At 39.0% G+C, this 26,658-nt stretch overlaps 1 protein-coding gene across 1 annotated transcript in view; it reads left to right on the top strand.

The window, feature by feature from the left end:
* Window positions 1-6,944: 6,944 nt before the first annotated feature.
* The window catches only part of acsl6 (acyl-CoA synthetase long chain family member 6), a 31,528-nt gene continuing 11,814 nt past the window's right edge, over window positions 6,945-26,658 (top strand). The window contains exons 1-9 of the mRNA XM_079355701.1: window positions 6,945-7,311; window positions 18,982-19,202; window positions 20,253-20,367; window positions 20,897-20,961; window positions 23,548-23,649; window positions 23,875-23,974; window positions 24,104-24,282; window positions 24,516-24,548; window positions 25,583-25,634. Of these exons, the coding sequence (XP_079211827.1) occupies window positions 7,266-7,311; window positions 18,982-19,202; window positions 20,253-20,367; window positions 20,897-20,961; window positions 23,548-23,649; window positions 23,875-23,974; window positions 24,104-24,282; window positions 24,516-24,548; window positions 25,583-25,634 (913 nt within the window). The 5' untranslated portion in view covers window positions 6,945-7,265. The remainder of the gene's footprint in view (window positions 7,312-18,981; window positions 19,203-20,252; window positions 20,368-20,896; window positions 20,962-23,547; window positions 23,650-23,874; window positions 23,975-24,103; window positions 24,283-24,515; window positions 24,549-25,582; window positions 25,635-26,658) is intronic.

The following is a 26,658-nucleotide window of genomic DNA, read 5'->3' as shown; positions in this document are numbered from 1 at the left end:
GTATATAGCGTAAGAAGACCAGACAGTAGCCTAGGTTGTTGAAGTAAACAATAAATTGTTTTTCTGTTTTTTTAAAAAAGGTACAATGGAGATCTTTTGCTTTTAATTCTCGTGCACTGTACACATTTTTATCGCATGAATACATATTTGCAGGAAAATTTTCGCAAAATTTCAACAGAAATGCGTTTTGATACCTGGTAAAAAAAAAAAAAAAGGAAATTAGTCTCAGACTGATATTTTTTACAGCACTTGTTTTAGCGCATGCGCCTGAGCCTTACTGTTGAAGCAGTAGCCCTGTTTCCGAGAAATCACACGGTTAAAAGCAAGGAGGAAGTTAATAACAACATGGGCAGGTTATGATGGTTTCTTGCACGTAGACCAAAAACAAACCGTAGCACAAAAGAGCTCAACTCTCAGTCACTGTTATGTTTATTATATGTATTTTTACATTTGTCATTATTATTATTATTATTCATTATGGGACAGCATGGGAAGCAAGTCTGCATGAAGTCTTTGCAGACTTGCATTTTTTGTCATCATAAAGTATTAAAAAAGCATATTGTAGTTTATGCTGATGCTGAAACTGTAATAAAATCGACATGTTCAAGTGTTACTTGTTATAAATTACTTTATTCCATATTATTTTGATGATTATATTGCATACACATGGTGAAATATATCTGCACTTTGTGCAATTTCAAGTTCATTTGAATAATCACAATACATTTATGAAGCAGATTTCCTATATTTGATCACCTGCTCACATACACACAGTCTCGCCCACGCGCACGTTCACGCGTAAGAAATCCTTGGCATGACAAACGTGCAGGGGACCGGCCTTTTAAAATAAATGCAGCCCAGCAGAGAAGTCAGGCATTTACAAGAAATGATGTAGTAATTTCAGTCACCAGCAGGGGCAGTGTGGGACAGTTTTACTCGTGACTGCTTGAATATGGGCCATGAAGTGTGAAAGTCGGACGATGATGTCACAGCATGAAAAGCGCACACAACGCGGAAGTAACAGCAACTGTGAGAGATCAGTGAGGCACGCTGCAGAGTCTTTCTGCACACACACACCAACTCTGTGTTGTCATTTATTCACGTATTCACATGGTTTGATTCAAAATGTATTAATGCGTCAGTGACACTGCGGTGTAGTTAACGTAATTCCTGGAAACGATGGATTATTGCGGATTTAGTTTACTCTTACTACTCTTTGATCGTGGTGCTCAGTTTGCCTCCAAACAAACTCTTTTACATCGCTCAGGTCGTTTAACAGCACTATTCACGCACAAAGCACGCCGCCTTCATCTACATTTGGGAAACCCCATAGGCTACTAGTGTTGTCAATGTCATTGGTGCTGTTAATCCAGGGGCTTCCCAAATGTGTGTGAGCGCGGCGGCGGGGGGGGCGCTCGTGCCGCCGCGTGCTTGTTTTGTAGGGAAGCTCTGGCACGCGCTTCTGGGAGGGAAGAGTAGGGAGTTTTCTGCGGAGTTTTCAGCGGCAATCGGTCCGTGGGATTTCCCAATAAGAGCAGAAAACTGGATTTGTAGGGGAAAATCTTCCCTGTTGTCCAACCACATGTTTAATACACGCCTAAAAATGTGTCAACAGATCTTAGGAGGTAGATAATACCTTAAAGAGAAACACCTGAATTACAGGAAGTAGAGTGACCTGGCTGAGGCAACATAGCTCACATCATGTAGGGTTGTATTCTCAGACACATCGTTAACCTCAAGATTAGCCTGTTACAGTACATCCAAAAGGAACTGTAATATATTAGTAGAGTGTTGTAGAACATGTGGCTATAACATGGACCTCTGTGTTGTTGCAGGGTGCATATGATGGATCACAAACAGAAGAGAGAAAACATTTCCTTGACAAAAGATTGACAGACTTGTTACGTTAAACAGAAGAACTAAATGCTTTCTGGATTTGAGCTTAAACCAGCGTGTCTATTCGTAACATCCCTTTTCGTTTTGCAATGAGCTTTCTTAAATTTCCAGAAGATTTATTGTGCCCTGTGCATGCAGTGATATTAACTCAGATTATTTACAGTAGGCCACCTGCAAGGTTAAGACAGTAATTTGAGGCTTAAAGATGAGGCAAGCAGCTTGAGCATTCAATCTCCCTCTGTACCATCTGCTTTGACAGCTCACTGACACTGGATCAACTCGGAACCCCTGTTAGTTAGCCTGCGTTTGCACTTCCAACTCACGCAGCGCACAAGGGAGGGGGAAGTTAGAGCAGGAAATATTATCGACAGATTTTATCTGACTTTTACCTTTTCATGCTTTCTTTTCAAATCCTAAAACATCTGCCAAAATTAAGACATAGCAGTGTGTAGCAGCCCCACTCTGATGTCTCCATTAATGCATGTCCACAGGTCCTGTATGTGCATGTGTGATTCAGGTCTCTGTATGTGAGAAGCATGTCTCTCAAATAAAAGTGTTAAACCTGGATTAATAAAGTATATCAAAATAAAATAAAGAGTGTAGGCTTTTCCAAAAGGTTTCAAAGATATCATGGAAGGAAAAGAATTGGATAATGTTTGAAAGTCATCAAACCCTGAAATAAGCCCTCAGTTGTATTTAAAAAAAAGTTTATTTGAAAAGACTTTTTTTGATCAAATATATGTCAAGTTTGTGTCTCTGCAACAGAGTGGGATTATAGGGAGAATTACTAAGAGTGGAAAGAATGAGGATGTCCTGGGTGGGGTTGAGCAAAAAAAATGTAAACAAAGTAAGTGGAAAGAATGCTAAAAAATAAACTGTAGCAAAAAGATTTACAACACGTGTGTAGAATTTACAGACATGAGTAAACATGTCAAGTTTCCATTAATGACACACACACCTCTGGCATGTCATCCATTAACAACATCATCACTTCATGTTTCAGATATACAGCCTTCTGAGTGCAGAGTTTAACACATACTCCCCCTTTAGGCCAACAAGGAGAATGTTTTAGTCACACATGTCCTCCCCCTTTTAAGTTTCAAGAGGTAAGTACTCTCGATTTGACTGAGATGTTGATGTTTTTTATTAGATTGTATACACTTGAAAGTAAGTGTTAGCAATAAGCAAGAAGTAATCAAAAAGCAGTCCTGAGATCCTTAACCTGTGTAATCATCTACCAGTTATGGTTCTACATTAACAAACCTTGTAAGTTTTCTGAAGTCAAGTCTCTTGTTTAATTTACTAAAAGTAAAAAATACCTACAAGTGCTTAAATTCTAATAGTTTGCTGATGTTAGAAAGTTAAGAAAAAGATGCCTACCTCTGAAATGAGGCTATCCATGTGGTCACAGGATAAATCCTAGACATCGTCATAATATTTAGAGAGATGATTACTCTCAGGTTCAACTGCAAACAAATGAATTGTTTCAAATTAGACATTTAAACTGGCAGTATTTCTGTACAACATGTCTAAGAAGGTGGATAGTTCAGCTAGCGTGCTTTACCACAGCCTGTAAATTTGAACTACACTTTAGAGCTATGTTTATGGGTTTGTGCAGACTGTCTTTTCAAAGCCATTAAAAAAGTAAAACAACATGTTATGGTTTAGCAATGTGGCACTGTTCTTAAGGCAGATTTCAAATATGTACTTCAATAGGACCTGTCAGTTTCCTGACTTTGTTCCATTAGTACACAAAGTTGTTCAAGCACAAGTGATTTAGTGTTCATTCATGTGTCATTGTTTGCTTGCAAACATTAGATTGTATTCTGTAAACCACTTCTTTGTTTAGTTTTATTTCTGCACATTCATGTATTATAGTGGATTCAATATTGGGTATCTGTGTCTTCTTTTTTTTTTGCTAAAGGTTTTTGTAAATCTTTATTATCTGAATAATGCTTATGTCACTTTTATGCTTTTACATCCCTGGAAGACAGATTAAACCTTGTGTCAAAGCAGGTTGGGCAGACAGTAAAACGGGTCCAGGTGGTTCACTGGGTCACAGTGAGGTCACACTCTTGATTGCTGGTTCTTATCTGTAAGACTGTAAAACATTTGGAAACATACAGTATGGTAAGATCAAGAAACCACAGACAGACAGACAGACAGACAAGAACAGAGAGACAGTCCAGAAGACAGAAGTATTATGATGATACTACTGTCTCTTAATTTCCCTGCTTAGTATAGAAATCTTAACATCAAATGTATAACCATGTGTGTCTTCAAACAACTTCTCTGTTGTTTCTGTTACATTCTTATCTTATACTTATTTACCTGACAATTTAAAATCCCTTTTGAAAATCTAAGCTTTTACATTTTGGGATAGGTTTTGTCTCCTCTCTGTTATCTTTTGTTAACTAATTGCTAGAGTGAGAGTTAGGGAGGGATCTAAATTGTTCTTAACCACAGCACAGGACACATTTGTTCATCTGTCAGCCTACAGCTTGGGCCCAGACTGAAATTTATTTGTCTTTTGGCCCCATCTTTCCTGTGATTGTATGGTAAGGTTTAAATAATTTGACTGTGGTATATTAAACATTTTGGAACAAATATTGCATTTATGTTTTACATAATACAATGAGGATTAGTTTCTTTCTCTGTTTTTTTTTCTCTTTGGTTCTAATCAGTTTTTAAACAGTGTTTTAACGAGGTAACTATGATACACTTTTAACTTCATCAAGTACTTAATGTTTCACCATGTTGGCAATATTTGTTCCCTCTTTATAGATCACCTCCGCATGTGTCCTCTGACTCTGTCTCTGCAGCGGGTTCAGAGAGGAAGAAGAGCAGGAAGGTGGCACTTGTGTGAGTGAGAGATTAATGGTCGAATGACCCATTTAATAAGGTCAGTCACATGACACAAGCAAAGGAAGAGAGTAGGACAACACTGAGGATACCAGTGAGGAGTTAAGTGGTGAATATAGTTGCAGGATGATTCAGATAATAGCTGGGTCAAAGATTAAAATGATGTGATTAAAAACATATTAGCATGCTTTTAATGAAATATACATTTATCTGCAAGTTGTACACACAATGGTGCACGCCACTCTAAAGGCAGCATCATATTTAGGTTACAAAATGAAAAGGCTGTTTTTAAATAATTATCATTTAATGAATAAATGTATGCTTAATTAATTTCACTGCCCCTCTTCAACATGCAGCAAGTAAAGACCAGACTCAGATAATACTAACTTGATTTATTTCAATATTGTTCCTTGCTGTTTAAGGGGTAGGAGTAACCGGCGTTGGTGAAACGGCATATGAATCAAACGTTAACTGTAAGGACAATTTTCAGCCAAGGCTTTTACTCACCAATAATCAATTCAACAGCTTCAAGTTGACTTTAGTGTTAGTTTAGTTAAGCTAAATCAGAATTGACAAAATTGAATATACTTTAATAGATAACCTGAAGCAATTATTATTATTACATTTCTGTCGCCCTCATCTTGATCATACAGGGCTGATTTTGAAGAGCATGCCTTCACTAAGGACTCAAAGGGTCATGTTTATATTCTTTCTCAAAATGTAAGGATGTTATGTTAGATGTTTTGTTTAATCTTGACTGATCAGCTGATACCTCTAGATTACACAACAGACTATAAATCACTGGTCATCTGAAACTCCTGAAGGTAAGGCTGAAAAAATAATAAGATTGCTAACGGTTGTCATTCACTTATTTGGTAACACATGATTTGTATTACAAAGTGGGGTAAGAATGGAACTGGAAGCATCTCAATGTAGAATAACTTCACCTTTTTGTCAGTGTGAAAAAAGGAAAGTAAACTAAAAACTGAGGTAAAGTATTCAAATTTAGTGGTCAATACAAGTGTGACTGAATCTATTTAGGTTTTATATGTTGTGAGTTATTTATTTATGTTAGTATTTTGTTTTCTTTTAAGAATTTAGCAACTAAATAACAACAAAAGATGGTTTCATTTATTTATTTTTTTATTATAAAATACAAAATTAATACTATATTAATCACTGAGGGGAAAGGCCACATCAGCGGTTTGGTGCCTTGCCCTAGGGCACATCGGCAGTGCTCAGGATGTCTTCGGCCACCAGAACAGCTACGATATTTTTGGTTCACACTGGGACTTGGACCAGCTACTCTCCAGTTCCCAATTAACCCTAAAGACTGAGCCACTGCCACCCTAACTAAGCTACATTGTATTAGTCTTGCTTTTTCAACTGCCTGAATTTGTATTTTAAAATACGATAGACTCATTGACTGTAACACGTTTAAAAGTCAAACGAATGTATGGTCTGTTTAATTTTTAAATTTGTGATGTGCCTACAAAAATATAATTTCACAAAGATTTGATGAAAACCATAATATCTTTATAAACAGTTGGAAAAACATGATAAATCAATTTAGTTGGCTTTGGGCCCACAGTGATATCTTTTCATGGGGCCCAGAATTCCTGGTGACACACCTGGTAAAGGGGTTTTGAGACATGCCAGTCAGACAAACAATGAGAGAAAAGTAATCTACTGTACATGACGAAAATATTCAGTAATTTTAGACTTGATGTAATTCTAAATGTTGTATTTCCTCTGTCGAGTCATCACTTGCTCAGCCTCTGCCTCTCTATCGGTCCTTCTCAAGGTTACTCCAGTTCATAGGGAGTGTCTTAATACCACGTGATGTGGTGAATGCAAAGTTACTCTGTGCCAAAGCTTTGCGCAGCTGCAGGGCCGTTAAAAAGCTGCATGGCGTGATGTATATGTACCAAAATAACACAGCTTCTTATAAAATTAAACAATACCACGTCTGTTTTACATCCGCATGAACATACCCCGATTCAAGCTTCCCTGTATGCAGGTTTTGTTCATTTTAAATTTAGCAGTGAAAGCTCAATAAATATCGACGGATGTTAAAAAGAAAAGAAGGTAACGCTGATCCTTTCATGACTAGTCAAAATAAATATATTTTAATGATTAATATATTACATCCTCAGTAACCTTGCCTTCGATCACATCTTCCGTCCGGCTTGTAGAACCCTCTCGTTTTCAGCAGGGGTGTCTGCCATTGCGCAGCAGCCAACTAGGTGAAGGACGACAATCCAGGAGGCGGAAGGATGCTTCAATAGGTCTGTGGTTGGGGTCTGTTTTTTCCAGTCAGCACGTTCCAACTGAACCCTGCTGGACATCGCCATCCCCATCACAGCTCCCCCACTGTGGTCTGTCTCAGATATATTGTGCCCCCCCCTCCTCCTCCTTAATCTCCCAGATTGTCAGCGACTTGCTGCAGTCGGTGCTGCAGTTTTGAGCCGCTCCTGCACCGGTTCAGCTGACTCAATGAGAAAGACATGCTCGCATTCGTTTTGGTCTCTGGGTCGCTCTGGATTATATTAGGTGAGTTTAATATGTAGCCTATATTTTCTTATTTCATGTGTTTTTGGCCCACATAGGCTATTTATTATCGCTGGGCTGGCATTCGTGGCAACACACCTGCCTTACAGGGTCTGATGCGCATCGTGTGTCATCCGACCGGCTTTTTCATTAATGAGCCAGGGCTTTTCTTTTTATATCTTCCTTTTCTTTTGTGCATTGCTTATTTGGACTTGTGTTAATCTCACTGTATTGATGCAGTTGGCGCTTTGCCTGCGCCGTGACGCCGGTGACATTTTAAATTTAAGACTAGTAGGCTACACGTGTTTAAACGCAGCCTCAATGCAAACGTCTAAAACAAAGTTTAGCATGCTTTAACGTCAACTACAGTGTTTTAATTTCAATCCTAAGGTTAAAAAATGAAAATGGACAAATGCCTTCAGGTTACCTTTAACTAGGTAGCCTCTATCCATCTTCCATGTAGCCTAAGTGGGTTATTCTGCGGATCAGTGATTTAATTTTAGCTTGTGAAAGTGTGAGACTCAGGTTAAAACGTCACTTAAAGAATGAGCTGATAACACAGTAAGTCAAAATGGCTCAAAACGTGTATTAAAGGCCCGACAGCTGCTAAGGTCGTGTGACATTGTGCGTAGAAACCGGACACACGTCATTGAAAAAACCTTATCAGGGAACAGTCTGTCTTTTACGACCTCCTCGTGTGGCTCGTGCTTCTACCAAAACCAAGTTGTACAAACATGCATCTCTTAAGCTTTTACTTCAACAACACCTATTTTTTAAAGGAGCCGGGTGTCAAAAAAAGTCAGCATTTTGTCAGTGATGTCCTCCGCCATGCCTCAGTGATGGAGGGAGGATGATGAGGAAGGTATGACGCGCTACATATGAACGCAGCTGATTGGTGGGAGCTGTCCAGAAGAGAGATGGTGCTGAAAATCCTGCGGCCTACCGGCACACCATAGGGAGCCCGCAGCATGCTCCAGTTTAACGATACTACCCAGAGACCCAGGAGCGGACATTGAATCTTTTCAGAGACAGCCGTTGACATCTATCGTCTCTATATGCGCGAGGACATAATATATATGATAAAAGTATAATCTCGTTGACAATGTTTTACGGGCCTACTGCAGTGTTCGAGTCCAGATTAGTAGCATTAGGCTATGGGACAATGGCGCGAGCTATGTCGGCTATTTATTAAAGAAATTAACTCAATGCAGAATTTGAAGGGAATATTTTATTAATCTAAGCACTACATATCAAGCCCAAGTTTTAGTAGTATAGTAAATTCACCTGAGTTTACTTGTGTATTCCTCCACCGACACTGCTTCATTAGCAGCCTCAGTGCATGGTTGATATGTGACAAAAAAGCAGTAACATCTGGGATTCTGTCTGGTGCATAAATATTCAGATGGGCTGTTACAGGATTGCATGTGTTGCATATTTAATAACTAAGCAGCCCTACAGAAGACAGTCCCACATTTTTTTTAAGTAGACTTAATTGTTAAGTTAAAAGTATATATACACCCCTGTGAAGCTGAAAGAAGTCCCTTGGGAAGATTCATGACACCTTCCACCTGTCATTACATCCCAACGCCCTGCTGCTTCTCTGTATAAATAATTCATTTTAATCAACATGAAGTGCAGACATACACAGCAGGGTAAACCTACTCCTTTTCCTCTCCTCAATATTTAATTCAAAGACCGTAGTAGCTTTATCCCACCCTTTGGCACTATACAACCAATAATGTCTTTGTATCCAAGGATTGCAAACGGTCCAATTAACACATTACTCAAAACACATGTCCACAAGAAGAGTGAATAATGACTTGTAAATGCTTGAGTCTTACCACATGCTGCCTTTGTCTTTCAAATTATCAAGACTTGACTTCACATAATAAGACTCATTAAACTCAGATGGCTTACATTGATGAACATTTATACATCAGATGAATACTGCAGGAGACAAGATTCAACATCTCACTTGTGGTTCAGTGTCATGCTCGAACACAACTGCTGGACACTTCAAAATGCTCTGCATACAGTTTACTCAAACAGTTACAGTAGGATATGAAAATGTTGCAAACCTACAAATTAAAGACACACTGCATGACTGCACAATATGACAGGATAAGTGCTGAGTGTTAAGTCCTGCCTGCTGTGTAATACATGTCTGTCACTGTGCACCTGCACCAAGCTTATGGAGTTAAGGGGGTGGGAAATAGTTTGAAATTCCTGCACTGCTACATATCTGAAAGTTAGTTTTTATATTCACAATTATTGGCAGTCATACATACAGTTAGGGCTATATATTAAGCTGTTTTTTTAAATTTGGATTCCTGATCAATAACATCAGCTTGTCTGGCTGCTCTGAGATTCCCTCTGAGTGGCTTTTTGCTGTTTCAGCATTTAGTACCTTCTCTTCCTCATGTTATTTGAAGCCGGGCAGTTATGGTGCAGCTTAAAGTGCTGAAGCAGGCCAGTCTGGAAGTAATATGCTCAAGTAGTTTTCCAATAACTCAGTCCTCACAGTAATGTATGTTGACCATGTTTAATTTTTGTCTGTAGTCCTGCTCCTTTTGTTTGGTTTCCTTTTCTGTGTATAAGCTCGTAAACATGGCATTTATGGAAATGAAATAACCTCTTAAATATGGTATAATAGTATCAAGACAATTCTTTTTATAAAAAAAGTACAAAAAATAAAATAATATACATATTCCTCTAAAAATACCAGTAGCACAAAGGCCCCTTAGTGAGATGTGCATGCACAGTATTACACAATTTAAGGAGAGTTCTCCCCTTCAAGGATGGACCAAATAGAAAAATAATTAGTTCATCTAATATTGCTTAAATGTGTTGTTAACATGCTGTTGCGCCGTGTCCCTTAAAGATAAAGAAAATATACAATAGTGGCTGTTGATGTGTCCTTATCCACCTAGATTTAGATCCACAGACACACCTTCATTTTCACTTTGATAGTCAAATCAAACTGGTTTCCCCCTCCTCTAGTGTGTAATTTGTTTAAATGTGCTCACATGGACTGTGTAAACACAAGTGATTATTTGCATGGGTATTTGCCTGTATTGTGTCTCACTATGCCAGTGTGCAAAAGTGTTTTTTTTTTTTTATCACTGAGTCCAGGGAAAGATGAATGCTGTGTGTTGAGGTAGGAGGAGACAGAGAAAGGGAGAGTGCTGAAGGGAGGGGCAGGTGGGTGTGGTGAGGCGGCACATCGTCTGACAACTAAAGGTGGTGTGATACGGTGGCCAGCAAGGCCCAAACTAGGCAAAACGCAATCTCACTGCCCTCTTCTTGCTTTCCTCAGCTTAATCTGGCTGGTGGCAATAGGAAGGTAATCACTAGTTTGCACAGGGGGAAGTGATATCCGCCTGAGGGCCCTTGGCACAACACACACACACACACACACACACACACACACACACACACACAGACCCACATCAAACCTCACCGGCGGCTGGCTGCCTCAGACTCCTTTGTAAGTGCTGCTGCTTTGACTACAGCTGCTCTAACCCTTCTGCTGTGAATTTAAAGCTTTGAACTTTTGCATGATGTGCATTTTTAGCTTTTGCCTGCACTGTATTTCTTTTTACCTCAAATTTGGCGCTGCATTTTGAATTTACTATACCAGTTTAGTTACTAGTTTTCCTTCTCAATCAATCTCCAAAATTATTGTCCTTCTGCTGCATGTGCATTTATATATATGAATAATGATGACAATTACCTGTCGTGCTGAATCCCAGTGCAGGAAGGGAATGGGTTGTTTCACTCTCACAGGATGTTAGGTATTGTGAGCAATTTTATCTTACTGACAGTGAGGTTTGACCCCTTGAAGGTGGTTTGTGCAGACACTTCTTACCCCTCCTGATTCTAGGGGCAGGGAAAGGAAGTTGAGTCTGAGAGAAGATGCTGTGCATGTTTGATGAAGCATGTTTTGTTTATAAAAGATGAAAAGAAAAGGGATGGACTTAATGCGGCAATATAAAATAAGAGAAGCCAGAGCCTTTAAATAGACTGCAGTAGTAAGGTTACTGCTGGTCATCGGTCTCCAGGCTAATAGGCTGTAATCTCACCCCGTTGGACTCTAATCATTGGTGACGGCTCTCCGATGGCCTGATGGGGCGGGACTTAAGGAGGAAGAGTTGCCTCTCTTCCACTTCCACTAAGCCTCAGAGGTCAAAGGAAGTCCAGCTGGCCCTTTTCGGAGGAATCAAATACTACAGTGATCCCGCTGCGCTCCTTGAGTGAAGTCTCCCTTATAGAAGAAGAGAATGTGCCCTCATCTTTACGTGAAGATTCACTTTTTTAAATGTTAACTCACATTTTTTTTGATGGGCTGTTGCATAGGGGCTTGTCACAGATCCTCAGGAGGGTGGCTATTCAGAGGCACTTTAGATGAGCCATTTGTGGGAACATATAGTCTAAAGCTTGATTCTCTTTTCTGTGAGTGGATGCAGCTGGAGATGTTCTTTTGCTAACTGCTCATCATATTCGGTTTGAGACTCTTAGTCGAATGACATATTTGGACTTGTGTGTGAGTTTTTCAGCTGAAGGTTCCGTAAAGATTGTAATTTATCTCATTCACATCATCCATCTTTTGCCAATGATGCGCTGGTGACCTGGTGGTCTGTTTGGCACCCCATCTACAGAGGCTGTAGTCATCACAGCTTGAAGCCCTGGTCCAGCCTGTGACTCCTTTCCCACATGTCGTTCCCCAATCTTTCTCTACCCAATTTCTGGAGCTGTCCACTTTCCTGTTTCTTTCCTGCCTTTCTGTTTCCGAAATAAACTGTGGAACAAATAATTAAATGTGACATAAATTAAACATTAATGCATGTGCAACATTATTTCTGCCAATGGAAAAAAATTAATTCCAAGGATTCCACTCATCAAAGTTATTAAACTACATCTTTGTCCTATTGGGTTTTTTTTTTTATAAAGGAATCTGAGCAGCAGAAAAAACCAACCAATCCTGTAGTTGATTCATTAGCTTTTATATATTCTTTCAATCTGAGTGACGGTCTCAATCAGCAGATGGAACCTTCTCAGGCAAATAAGAAAACCATGTATACTAATGAAGACAGTGAGATGTAGTGACCTTTGTTACTAACTTTATAGAGATCGCATCCAAGTTGTAGGTTAAGATATCTGGAAATGAACAGATCAGTAATCATGTGGTTCAATTTAAGAACACTTCATCCTTCAAAAACACATCATGTTTTGAACAAATTTCTGCTGTAGAGACAAAAAAGATGGGCTCAATTTACATGGTGTGATGTGTTCCTAAATAGACTGAGATGTCTTTGAGTTCACATCCTGGTAAGGGTCTTTTTTGTTTCTAATGTCCCACTGAGCTTCTGTCACACCAGCTGTAGCAACAATCTTTGTAGAGGGAGCAGACCATGACTTTAAGACCAGTATTACATTCTTGTATGTGTGTGTGGATGTGTTTCCCTGGGGTGTGTTATTTAGGTTACTCCAGGTCAGAGAGATGGACATCAAACTGGGATAGCTGTGTCTCAGTTGGTAGAGTGTGTTGCCTCTAAGCCGGAGGCACCTCGTACCTTGGGCAATACACTTTACCCGAAATTGCTCCCACTTCTTAGTCGGCGCTGTATGCATGGGCATGAATGGGGTTTGTTACTTCTGATGGACACTTCACATAGCAGCCTCTGCCATCGGTGTGCGAAATGGTAGTTGTGACATGTGGAGTAAAAGCGCTTTGATGCGCTATATAAGCTAAAGTCCATTTAACATTTACCCTTCTGTTCAATGAAATCTAAAAATATTTGTGTTTATATTGTAATCCTCCGAGAGCAACCACACTCTGACAGTGGGGAGACGAATGAAGATATTAATATTTGTTCAATTTCAGGGGATGAGCACATGGTTGATGTTGCCTTTACAGAACTTCAGGCTTGTAGGCTTAAGATGTATAACATCTACCATGAGTCTTCTTAGCTACAGACACACTGGTGTTTATCATAGACTGTAAACTGAATTGGGCATAGGTTTCAAAACTGTGGGCTACACAGAGGAGCCTTAAACTGGCCTTTTCCGTGATTCTCTAAGGGGTGACTCCACTGGTTGCTCAGATTGTTCAAAACCAAAAAGAAAAAAAAGACCCTACTTCTCAGTTGATATATTACCTCTGCGAATATTGTCCTGACAAGTTTATAGTTTCTATCGCTGACCTCAAGTGTTCACTAACACATCATGATGTTCTCTTTGTGTATTTTGGTCCCATTCAAAGTCGAATAGTTGATCAAGAAGAGTATATGCGGGTTGTGTTAGGCCGTTAGATGTTTACTTCTCTCCTGGATCCCAATTACATATCTGGCACCTGTTTTTCTCCTGCTGCTCACAGGCTATTTCATGGTAGAAAGCGCCTCTAGCATGTCTTTATTGTAGCATTTGCTGCATCATTTAACCCTGCAGCCTCCAACAGGTACAGAGTGGGATGTTCAATTACAATTGAGCAGATTTCCAGATGTTCTTCCTGTATATCCCGTCAACATTTCACAAGTATGTTTATTGGCCCTGTTGAAAGTTGCAACCGTCTTTAATTTACAGAGAAACACGGGAAATGTTCTGGTTTTTTTTAGGTATATAAGATATTGTAATGCATGTCAGATGTCAGTTTCAGTGTTCTTATACTGTTGCATAGAAGACTGAAAGTAGCCACCTCTTGAATCCCAATCTAAAGCATTTTAATGCTTTTAATTTTTCTTTACAACGACTGATGTGTCAAAAATGATAGACTCGACCTTGATGGATAAATCCAGCCTCCTGTTTCCCAGCTTTACACACATGTCAGTAGGTCATGGTATTTCTATATTTAGAGCAGTTTCAGTGCTTTTTTCCCCTCCCTTGCCTCTCTTTTCAAACACCCTCTAATCCGGCATGGCTCTGTCATCCCTTCAGCCCAGCCACATTGAACATAACACAAAGCATGCAGTGAGCTACGTCACATTTATGTAATCTAAGCTTCTGTTCTAAGTGTTTCCTCAGTGATGCATCTATGAGTTTATGACATCATTATTAAGATCATAACTCAATAATCTGTCAAGTATGCAGACCACCAAGCAGTCAAAGAATGTAAATAAATGTGTAATTGTCAGTCATAGTAATATATAGTGAACTATAAAATGTCTTTGTCTTCGGTCGAAAAATCCCTCCCTCCATCTGCAAAATGTAGTTTCTACTTTAAATTTGAGCATGCTCGTTTGGTCAGTCCATGTGTGTCTTTGTAAGGACATGACAAGTTAAAATAAAGTGTGACAGCTATGTTGACTTTGAATTATGAAGCATCCTCTTAGCCAATCATTTCCATAATTTGCTTTGTGGTTGACTGTTGTCTCAACATGATTCTCCAACATAATAAAGCCTCAGAAGTGATCAGAATGAATCAGATGAAGTGGTCAGATGAAACAAGTCGAATGGCTGTGTCAGAGGCCGTACACATGTTGCCTGTCGTTGATGTTTGATAACGGGATGATTTGTTTGTTTATGACATGGTTCAGATGTGATGGCACGACACCCACATGGAAAATATGTTGTCAGTGAGAGTCATGCTGCCTGCCTGGCTCCCGTTCTCTCATTGATCTCACCAGAAGTGTTTCGATACAGCTCAGCTGTAGTTTGGAACAATACAATATGGAGCTAAAATATGTCCTTTAACTTGGATATTGAAGTAAAACATTTTCTCACTTTCAGCAAAAGCAATCACACCTGCTGTACTTCTGACTACTTCTGAAAGTTAGAAATGGAAACTGTCCAAATTGAATTGACATTCTTGGTGCAGAGGATTTCTGACACCAACAACATGATCCAGTCTTAATCTATAGATGCATTTTTCATAAAAATTTCATCAGAATTCATACATTTTCTTAATTCTTAAATAAAATGATTTAAGTCAGTAACTAAGTAAAATGTATTTATGTAGTGTTTTTTACAGTCATATAAAAAAAACCTTTACATTAACATATCAAACGGATAAAACAATCAAATCTGAAATAGCCACAGCCGTGCATGTGTGCAGAAGCCTCAGGAAATACTAAGACAAAAGTCACTCAGGTTTTCCCCCGTTTCGGATTTGAGTCATGCCTCTGTTCTCTATGCTGATTTTGTCCTGTACGTGTGTAATTTTTATTTATTTTTAATTTGCATAAACTGTCCTGTTTTCTTTATACAGTTGAAATGTAGATTCTTACTATGAATCTTTGCTTTGAAAAAAAAATGGAGGCACAGCAGCAGTTTCAGACATTAAAAATGGAAAACATAGAAAGTAAGTATGATTATCAGCCTCATTATATACTGACTTTCTCTCGGCCCTCCCAACCATGACTGACTTCGCCTGCCTGTGTGCAATAAATGATGTGCTGTAGGTTCACTACATACCCAGACATACATGTGCAGTGTGACATCCTGATCTACTTCTTTGCTCTTTTCTCTATAATCTGAGCATTCTTCATGGCTGTCTTCTGTCTAATTTATTGAATTGTGGTATTTAAGTCCTGTTTGTGTTATGAGGAAGCCCTCATTACGATACACACTTGTTTTCTTTCTGTGGGAAAAGTGCAAATGACCTGTCAAATCATCCATCCAGAGTGAAAGCGTCTGTTCCTGTTCACCAGTGTATAGCAACACTTTCTGTCCCGGAGAGAGACTTCATATATTTAGAGAGACTTGTGTTTTTTTTGCTACCAATGTCGAAAGCAAGCCAATCAGCTTGCTAACTAGCCTTGGCTAACATGTCTGGAGGAATTGCCTTGAGTTAAGACTTCACACTTTTTACAGCCTGACGCATAAAAGAGCATATCAGCAAACAAGCATTGCACCAGAAAAAAAAACGTACAGAAAAAAAAAAAAAAAAAAAATCCATATGATTGATTTGGTACTTTAAAAGCTGTTTATGCCAACCGTTTATTGCAAAGTACAATACAATGCTTTTGAAAGTGCATTAGGATGCATCTTATTTCCAAACACAGGTAACATTGATCGTCATTATCAGCCTTAAAATGTGTTTCAAATTTCTTTCCTTAACTTATAGTTTTAACTTCAGGGCAATGTGTCTGAGTTCTTGATCTAATCCTCAAATCTGAAGCCGTGCCAAAATATGTTTTTAATGTGTCATGACTTAACGTTAATTGAATCTAACTGTCTGGCAGACTCCAGCTGTGCACAGTGTGCTGCTCTGTGTACACAACAGGACTAAACATTTTCATCTCAGAATGAACTTCGACATTGTTTCGAGACAAATTGGGAATGGAGATGTTCAGTAAATCATCACATATGGTTTCTATTATTTACTTTTGTGCTCAACATTTCCCAGCACTTGAGTGTCTCTAATGCCCCATGAAGATTACTGGAACTGCAGGAGAAAAGGGACGACGGCGAAATGAGGAACTAGCTGATCAGGGCAGGAGAAAAGAGAAGCAGATAGTCCTGTGGCATTTAAGAGACAGAGCAGTTTCAGACAAATCAGAAGAATTTATGATGTGGGTTTGTTTTAGGAAGAAGTGAGAATTTGTAGCTGATGACTAACGCTAGTTCAGATTGATTGTGAAGGTCTGAGCCTGAAAGGAGTGTTGCAAAAGCAGCGTCACGGAATTCACTGTTGACTTGTGGAATTGACTCTGTTTCTGCCTGGAATATGCAGGTGGTGACTACTGGCTGTATTACAGTATGTCAATGTGCTGTCATGTCAGTGCTGTAACTGATGATTGTTGACGTGCAGCCTGCTGACCGCATGAATGTGTTTAGCAGTATATATGTATTTTAATGGAAAGAGGTAAGACTTAATAACTGTAGCAAAAAAACTAAAACATTTCCTCAATATTTTATGACGTCTTGGCTCTTGGTGCACCTGGTCAAAACTTTCTTTGGGGATTTTTTCACCCTGTTAAACAACATCATCTTTTCACAGAAAAATTAACAGGTTAAAATGATGCTGAAATAACCACATCATGATACTGATTTGTTAAAAGCTAACTTCGTCTTTTTTCACGTCTGTTTGCAAGATGTCAAACTTTCAAACAAGCCTGTTTGGTTTGGGATTATTATATTTTATGGAAGATGCAGAGAAATGTGCGATGGTATTCAGAACTATGAAAAGGTGTGAAAATAAAATAAAATGTCCATATTTGTTTAAGTTAAACATTATTTTTACTTTCCTTCAGGTGAATCTTTCTGGGGTCTTGGGTTTCAGACAGATAACCTAAATCTCTCGCAACACATTTCACCCAACTATTTTTTACAGCTGTATTTAATTTTAGAGCTGACAAAGCGACTTCCTTTTGTTTTGTTATTTCCTTCTTATAGTGTTTTATGTGGGTTACTCTACTTTAAAAAATGTACTCTCCCCCACATTAACTGATGAACTCACGATCTTAAGATGAGCAAAGACAGAAAAGAAAAGCATGACACATTAACCCTCACAAGGAAATAAACAGAAATAGCCAAATAGAGTAAAAGACGTATTTGGTTGTGACTTTCTAAGCCACGCTATAGCTTCTTATAAGCATGGAGAAAAAAAAATGTTTGAACTCAAAATAACAGGTAGATAGACAGTTAGTGTTCCCACGGCCTCAGATATTTATACCTAACAGCTTTACTGTCTGCGGCTCTGTACGCGTGTTAGGACAGGAAGTGATCGTGATTGGCTGTGAGCTGCAGCAGTGCCTCGACGCCATTCGCTCAGTCAGGTGGTGCTGTCTCTGACTCATGTCTCGAGGGAGGGGAGGAAGGAAACCCTCGAGTCTCTGCTGCAGCAAGATAAATGGTGTGTGTGTGTGTGTGTGTGTGTGATTTCATCTTTGCAGTCACACCACAGGGCAGTGCTGTATAATAAATTATTCTGAGCTATCTTTACAGTGAGATCAGGAATGTGGAGAATGACCTGTCTTTCACCTTTTTCGTTTTGAAGTATGACTGATGTGTTTAAGGTCATGGTGGTCTGAATGAAAGAACAGGAAGTCAAAGGCTATCATGAAACACGTTCTCACATATCTCAAAAAGTTTTGAGACATAAGAAACCTTGAGAAATGTGTAGGAGGGTCTTCTGTGTATGCGGAAAATATGCATCTGCAAACCGCCTTACAAACAGTATTACTTCTCTTTTGAATTGTCTTTGAAGAACAAACTTCCCAAAAAAATTACAAGTTCCCTTCAGTGGTGTTGTACACAAGCAGTCACCGTTTCTTACCACTTCATTTATTAAAGAGGAAGACGTCTACAACATGATGGAACTGTGCACTTGTAGACACAGCTGGAAGTCTTTGATTAATTTTCCGTGGTTTATTTTACGTGCATTTACTATTTGATGCTTTTCTGTTGTCTTCACACAGAAAAATGCAAGGGCTGAACAGCTTCATAAAGGTTTACCAAAAATATGTATGATGTTCCTCACTGTGTGTGGAATGCACGTGTGGGTTGGTTTCCAAACATTTGGTTATGCAAAAATATTGTTGAGTTTATTGAAAATACTTCCTTCCAAAGTGCCCCTGATTTTATCTAACAAGGAGCTAATTAAGTATTTAAAAAAAGGCTTGGTCACATAAAAGCTGTGGCTGAAAATCAACTTCTTTCCTTGAAAAATTTTAACAAACACATCAAAATTCCGAAACAAAATCACAAAGTTAACGCGGGTCCTTTCTCCTGCAGAGCTGAGTTCCACCCTGATGGAAAAGATGCAGGCCCAGGAGATGATGAGCGGCCTGAGAATACCGGAAATGGACGAGCTTGGTCAGTTCTTCCGCTCCCTGCCGACCTCCACGTTGGTGGGCATCGGTGCTCTGACTGCCGTTTTGGCGTACTGGTTGGCCACCAGACCCCGACCCATCAAACCTCCTTGCAGCCTGCTGCACCAGTCTGAGGAAGTGCCGGTAAGATAGAGTGCATACACACACAGACACACAAACGATGCACAAGTTATTATAGGAGAAGGCTTGGCGTTTCCTTTGCACTGAGCCTCTTGGAACATTTGCTTCTCACTTTTAATTTCTTTTTTTTATTCCCTTACTGTACACTTCTGTCTGCCCTCGCAGCTGACAGAGTTGTTAAAAAATGCTGATCCACTCATTTAGTCAGCTTCAGTTGTTGTCATGCTCTCAGGAAATCACACCAAGAAACCAGAAGTTGTTGTTTTGGGGTTTTTTTGCCCTGGGTTTTACCTGTCTGGCTACATGAACCCCTCACCAATCACCAAGGAACAGTAATGGAGCGTCTTTGTACAGCAAACTGAGAGTTAGACTTGTTGTGATTCCTTGGAATAAATAGTCAGAAAAAAGATATATCCATCTGTAGGTTTAACCTGCCCTTGATTTCACCTGTGACCTCAAAACCCCATCCTCACCAAACTGAACCTACCACAGCCCTGTGCTGCTCACTGAAGTGAGGCTGGCATCACACACAGTCAATGTGAAACTCATTCAAAGCTTTCTGTGGGTGTGAAGGTGTCTATTCTGGCCATGAATTCCCTGATTCACTCAGTACATATTCGTGATGTAAACACCAGTGAAGAAAACAAAGAACAGGGGGCACCAGTGGCCGAGCGGTTGGGACGCACACCCTATGTGCAGAGGCTTTAGTCCTCAAGGCAGGTGGCCCAAATTAAAATCCGACTTGTGTCTCCTGAGTTCTGATTCTATCCACTGTCCTATGTCTCAAATAAATCTAAATTTTTTTTATTAAGATTGGTTCAGCTTTGGAAATCAGCAATTTAATGTTTGAGAACTTACAAAATGAAAAAACAATGATTTTACTCTCATCCTGCTTTTTATATATCTTTTCAACACTGTCTTAAAAATGTAGACAAATAAATGTTGTCTTTTTCTGTTTTTTTTGTCTATTTTCATACCAACAGCAGTCAAAATGTAAGTACACATTTTTTTTAAACAGTTTAAAGTTTGTTTCTCTCCTATTCTTTGTCTTAGCATGAAAGCGGAGGTCGCAGGTCCATGATGGGCGACAGCTCCAAGCTGCTGACACATTACCACGACGATGCCAGGACCATGTACGAGGTTTTCCAGAGAGGTCTCCACATATCTGGTGGGTAAGATTTGACGTGAAACCCCCCCCCAACTACTTTGTGTTCTCTTCCACATCAACATGTACAGACAGATGTCACAGAGACAGTCCTCCGTTCCCTTTCCAGCTCGTGCTTCATTCATTCATAGCTACAGTGTAATATAGGAAAGCTTAGAAGGTTATTTCAGATTGAATGAGAAACACTAAGATTATAAATGTCTTTAACTGTGTTGTTTGTACGAGATAGATTTATTGATACCACAAAGAAAAATATAGAAGTTGTAAATCAGTAACACAGACTCAAAAATAAAATAGAAGTAAGGAGCATTGTCAAAGCAGAGGATTGTAAATATAACTTAAAGTGCAATATGAAAACATTGACATCATATTCATATCTTTAGTATTTGTATTCTTAATTCTTTCAGCTCTCAGTGTGCTCGTCTCTGATTTTGTTTGTTTTTAATATATTCTATGATTAAAGAGATCACACTCGAAAAGTTTTGTAATGCTTTGTTTAGACACCAATGTGATGATCCGCTGTGTTCAACAGGTGATGGACCTTGTCTAGGTTCTCGACTCCCAAACCAGCCTTACAAATGGATCTCCTACAAAGAGGTGAGTGCCATTGAACAGACAGTTTACCTGTGTGTGTGGATACCAAATGCTCTCAACTCAGGAGAGGTGAAAAGCACAGGTTGCCTTTACTGTTGTGAATCATTCAAATGTCTTTGTCCTCAAACATTCTATTCATGTTGGGACATCTTTTACCCACGTTCCTCCTTTTGTCCCTTGTGGTCTAAATGAAACATCTGGGCTGTGCATCAAAATATAACATGAATCAAGCGTCAGAGGAGGTTTGTGACTGTATAAACCAGCTCTCTCAGAACGCTTCGTTTTGCTGTGTGTATCTTTAAATGCAATCGATCAATCAATCCCCCCTGAGCTTTGCTGGTAGATATCACTCCTTTACACCCGAGAATAATAGTGGCGGACCTGCACACAGGTTTAGCTCCAGACTTGGTGTGGAGATACCAGGAGAGGGGAGGGCGTTTATTTTTCAACCCACCTGTATAAACAACACTCAGGTGTAGTTCGCAACCAGAACACCATACAGACTTTTTGGCACCTAATCTGCCTGGAAACCACGTCTGGCACCGTTGTTGCTATAAATAGAAAACAACTGGCCTTAAAAAAAAAATGCTGCTCTGCACCGGAAATCATCGCAAGACTTTAACTTTATAAGATGAAAATCTGATCAACTGAAATATCATGTGGCCAGCTCATTATCTTGTCACACTGGCTCTATGGGAATATCAAACCACAGCAATTATTAAATGAAGATACATGCTGCAGTACAGAGGAGCACAGAAGAGTGTTTAATGGCTGTGTGCTTGCTGCTTCTAAATTAGAGGCTGATGTTATGCTGAATATGATCATGGGTGCTACATATAATCTAAATATAAGTAGAGCTACAGACCTGAAAAAAGCAAGCCCCCCCCCCCCATATCCCTTGATTACTTTGGTAATTAATTAACAGGTCCTCTCAGTTTAAAGGTCAGATCTTTTATCCTGGTTGAAACTTCACACTCTACCTAACAGTTCACTATCACATATACTGTACAGGTTATATATGTTGATGACAATTCTTTAAATCTGGACTATAAACTTTACTTCATTTGACCTAACATAACTACACAGCCTTGAGCCCGTCCAGTGGTTTAGTTTAGCTGCAGCACCAGGAGCCATTGAGGATTGTAAATGGATGAAATAGCAACAGGGCTGGCACACATGAGTCTTATCTTTATTATCAGATACCTTTTTTTAATAATGATTGTCCATCCTTTCTATTCAAGGATATTGGGTTGTTGTACTCAATGTATCCATGTGTAGAATTTAATTGCCTTCTCTTCAGTGTGTTGTTGTTGTTGCTGCTGTCTCACACAAGCCACACATGAGTAAGGTCTTTGATCGCTTTGATTTTATCTGTGGCAGCACTGGTATCCCTGGCAAAGGGGAAAAAAAACATCCAGATTCCATTGAAGCAGTTTCAGGTCCCAACAAACCTCTGAATACGGGAGATAACTGTGTTCTGGAAAGTCTTGGCTCGTGGTAGTTGGAGGGGAATTTTATTTAGAACAATGATGTAGAAATCCAAAGTCATACCTGAGGCCATGTTAGGGATGAATTACACAACCTTTCACATTCATTATGACATCATGTGAGGTAACGGCTATAGTCGAGGGTTTTTAGAGGGAGTGTTTTTTTGTGTGTTCATTCATCACACCCTGATTCCTGGGAAAGCCTGTTCAGGTTGGAAAATGAAGTTTACAATGTCTGCTGAAACATTGAGTTCTTGAAAGTTAAGCAACGTTGTTTAAACATAGCAACAAAAAACCCACTTCTCACTCGCTCTTCTTTCACAATCACGGTAACTTGCGAGACAATGACATTTTAGTATTTTTAACTGTTTACATAAAGCAGGGCAAGTTTTTCTCCAGAGAAGAAAACCTTGAATGTCTTAATTTAATTCAAAAAACTTTGTTTGTCCCCAGGGGGTCAATACACAATATTTTAAACGTTTCCATAAGGGTTTTAAGATGAAGCAGATAAACTTTTGTTATTTGTGTTTTATAACTGAGGTTCTATGCTATGACAAAGACAATCAGTCTTTCATTTTTTTATTTTATTTTATTTTTTAAAGCAGTTCATATGACTGATCCCTTGTATCATTTATTGTTGGTTATATGCTGCATTTAGGTGCTCTTCGAATAATCCCAGTGTCCATGTTCAAGGGCCTTCAAATTTTGGAAAGTCAGAATGCCGACATTACCTGACTTTTATGAAGGTTGACTGTTAATTAATATTATAATCCTGGTTTCGCTAATGTGCCTGGCTTGTTATTTCGGGTTAAATAACATTCAAATGTTAATAAACAATTTTCTAACTACTCTACATGGAAAACAACTAATGCAACTAATGCAAATTCTTTCAAGTTGTTGTTGTTGTTCAGACTTGAGCAGACATTCACATGCATTATTCATCTTGGTGACTTGATTTATTCCTAATGTGTCCAACGACACATGAATGGGACGAACATTTCATGAATTGGTGTTGTTTTTTTTATCTCAGCTTTTTTTTTGGTTTTGTTTTGTTTCACATGGTCAAATCAGCATCTGTCCTATCTTTCCCCTCTGTCCACAGGTGACAGCCCGGGCGGAGCATCTGGGTTCAGGCCTCCTGCACCAGGGCTGCCAGCCAAACCCCAATCAGTTCATAGGGGTGTTCGCCCAGAACAGGCCAGAGGTGACACTCACTCTTTTTGTCCCAGTTATTGGCTCTCACCTGTCTCTCTTGCTGTCTCTACATTTGTCACCATTTCTTTACTTCACTCTATCACAACTTTTGGCTCAGACGATGTTTATGAGCATTCAAAAACTGTGCTCACTTTTGTTGGCATCTACACGTGAAGATTGTCTATAGTTTTCTTTGATCAGGCTTCTATACTCACTTTTGACTTTATGTTTTTAGTGGATCATCTCAGAGCTGGCTTGCTACACTTACTCCATGGTGGTTGTTCCCCTCTATGACACACTGGGACCAGACGCAATACGGTTTATCATTAACACTGGTAAGAAACACCAATACACACTGATCACATGTCAGCTGAATCCCCACTCTGCACCTGGATCTGTCTGTTTGGTCTTGTACCTTTTTGTTTTTTTAATTTGTGTGCTCTTGTTTGTTTGCTTCCTTTTAGCCGACATCTCCACAGTAATCTGTGATAAAGTAGAGAAAGCTCAAGTGCTTCTGGGTAATGTGGAAAGGAAAGAGACTCCGGGCCTGCAGAGAATCATCCTGATGGATGCCTTTGACTCTGCCCTCGTAGAGCACAGCAAGAGCTGTGGCGTCCATGTTCAGGCCATGCAGGAAGTGGAGGTATGACATGATCTATCTATCTATCTATCTATCTATCTATCTATCTATCTATCTATCTATCTATCTATCTGTCTATCTGTCTATCTGTCTATCTGTCTGTCTGTCTGTCTGTCTGTCTGTCTGTCTGTCTGTCTGTCTGTCTGTCTTATTTTGCTGTAATTCCATTTATGCACAACAAGTGTTAGCTCATCATGTCCTATCTCCAGTTGTAATCCTGTTGTTTGTTCTTACAGGCTCTTGGCAGAGAGAACTACAGAAAACCTATAGTAAGTACACATGTGACACGTTACCTTACAGAACATGAACTGCATCCCGTTTCACACTGCCTGTGTCATTCTTCTGACAAAGGTGGTCAACAGTCAGATTAGAGCCACATCGGAAAATGTTAGCATGCTAACTCATGGTGAACATAACATTGCAGTATGTTAGCAAGCTTACCATAGCATAATGCTCGAAGCACTTTAATGGCTCAGTAGAGCTGACAATGGACTGTGTAAAGGCATCGTTTGAGAACTGGACATGACATCATTGTCTTGCATCAAATTTTTAGGCCACAATTGCATATAAATGAAGAAAAGGTCAAATCTTTATTTTCTATCATGAATTTTTTTAATCAGGGAAATGAATGATTTGATATTTGAAAACTAGCAGCAAACAAAAAAGGAATTTATATATCTGCTATGTTATTACAAATACATGGCCATGTGGGAGAACCGTCCTGTGCTGTGTATTTTTATTCAGCTGAATACCAGGGAGGTGAGAAAATATAAACTTTTTGTGTGAGATTCTCCTCTGGATCCAGTGTCCAGGCCTTAGTAATACATTCATTGTAGAGCCACTAGCAGGCCTAAAAAAATAAAAAAGCAAATGTATTGACCGTGAATTCATAATTGAGTATAATAAATTGTGAAACTGAAGCGAAGCAATAAACTATGTTTCTGATAAATAAAAACAACTATCTGTTATATTAAATCTTTTGGCTTGGTTTTCAGTTTGCTGGTGTTTACAGATAAAACACTCAACACTGACATCTCCCTCCCAGTCCTCTAGTTATTGGGTTTAAGCCAACTTCACTAATACACTCGGCGATAAAACTGACTGGAACGAGCTTTTTGCCTACGTAGAGAAGAATCCCTTACTAGTTATGATAACAGAGAGAGGGGGCAGAGCCACATGGTAGCAAATTTATATTTTCAGTTTATGTTGCTTATTCTATTGTGGCTCCTGTTGATACAAGAAGAAGAAAATGATTTAATGTTAAATGTTAATCTCACCTGACTGTTGCTCTTTTTCTCAACAGCCACCAGCACCAGATGATCTGTCTATAGTGTGTTTCACTAGTGGAACCACAGGTAATAACTCGGATTATTATTTGTATTTAGTGCTGCCACACAAGTCATCTATTATGGAAACCAAATATCAAAACAACCAAAATACCCAAGAACACTTAAGAGTGTCGTCCAGACCAAAGATATCCCCAGATATCTTCTGTAAATCACGGACAGAAACAAGCAAAAACTGTAGATAAAATAATATATATAACAATAAAGCTTAACAAAAAAAATGCATTTAATATGTAAATGGAAATAATAAATACATGAAAAATACATTGTTGTTATAGCAAATAGTGCATACATTTATTTGTCTCCAAAATGCATCGTTTTCATGCTCCTCTTTTTTTCTTAGTAAGGCGTGCATCACTGTGCAAACTACTTTCCCTAATGCACTCTGCCATGCAAAGGAAAACAAGACAAACACAAAATACCCAGATAGTTATCAGAGAACCCCACCTTTACATTTACATTTCAATATAAAAGATCTTTTCCGCTTCTTCTTCTTCTTATCTGCTGCATTTTGGCTGTTTGTATACAAACTTTACAAACAGGATACTGCTGTCTTAACTTTTAGTGAAAAAGTAAGGTGGCTCATGTTTAAATATACACTTTCTTCTTTTTTAACAGGTCACTGTAATCCAATTAATTTTGATTACATAAAATAGGTTTACACCTTAAATGATTTTTAACTGGTTGGTGACTGCTGCGTCAGTAGTTTGGCAAGTTTGTCAGGACAACCTGTAAAGGACACACCTTTTTCACTCATAACACGTAAACAGAATTCCTTTCCAGACCAAAGCAATGAAGGTATTCTCAACATGAAGCTGTAACACTTACTGTACTTGCATGTTTTTAAAGAAGACTGAAGGCTGAATTCAAGTGGGTCAGATTATTCACTGATAAGGTTGAGTGTTGGCTGCACCATCAGTGACCTTTCCGTCGCTTTCTATCTCATGATCCAAACTCAGTGATTCACTGGACACAGGCTTGATGCAGGGTTTTGCTATGTTTGCTATATTTAGTTTTGCTCTTTTCCAGTTTG

The sequence above is a fragment of the Symphodus melops genome, assembly GCF_947650265.1.
Source record: "Symphodus melops genome assembly, chromosome: 11".
Classification (NCBI taxonomy): Eukaryota; Metazoa; Chordata; class Actinopteri; order Labriformes; family Labridae; genus Symphodus; species Symphodus melops.
This window is presented reverse-complemented; position numbering and strand designations above follow the sequence as displayed.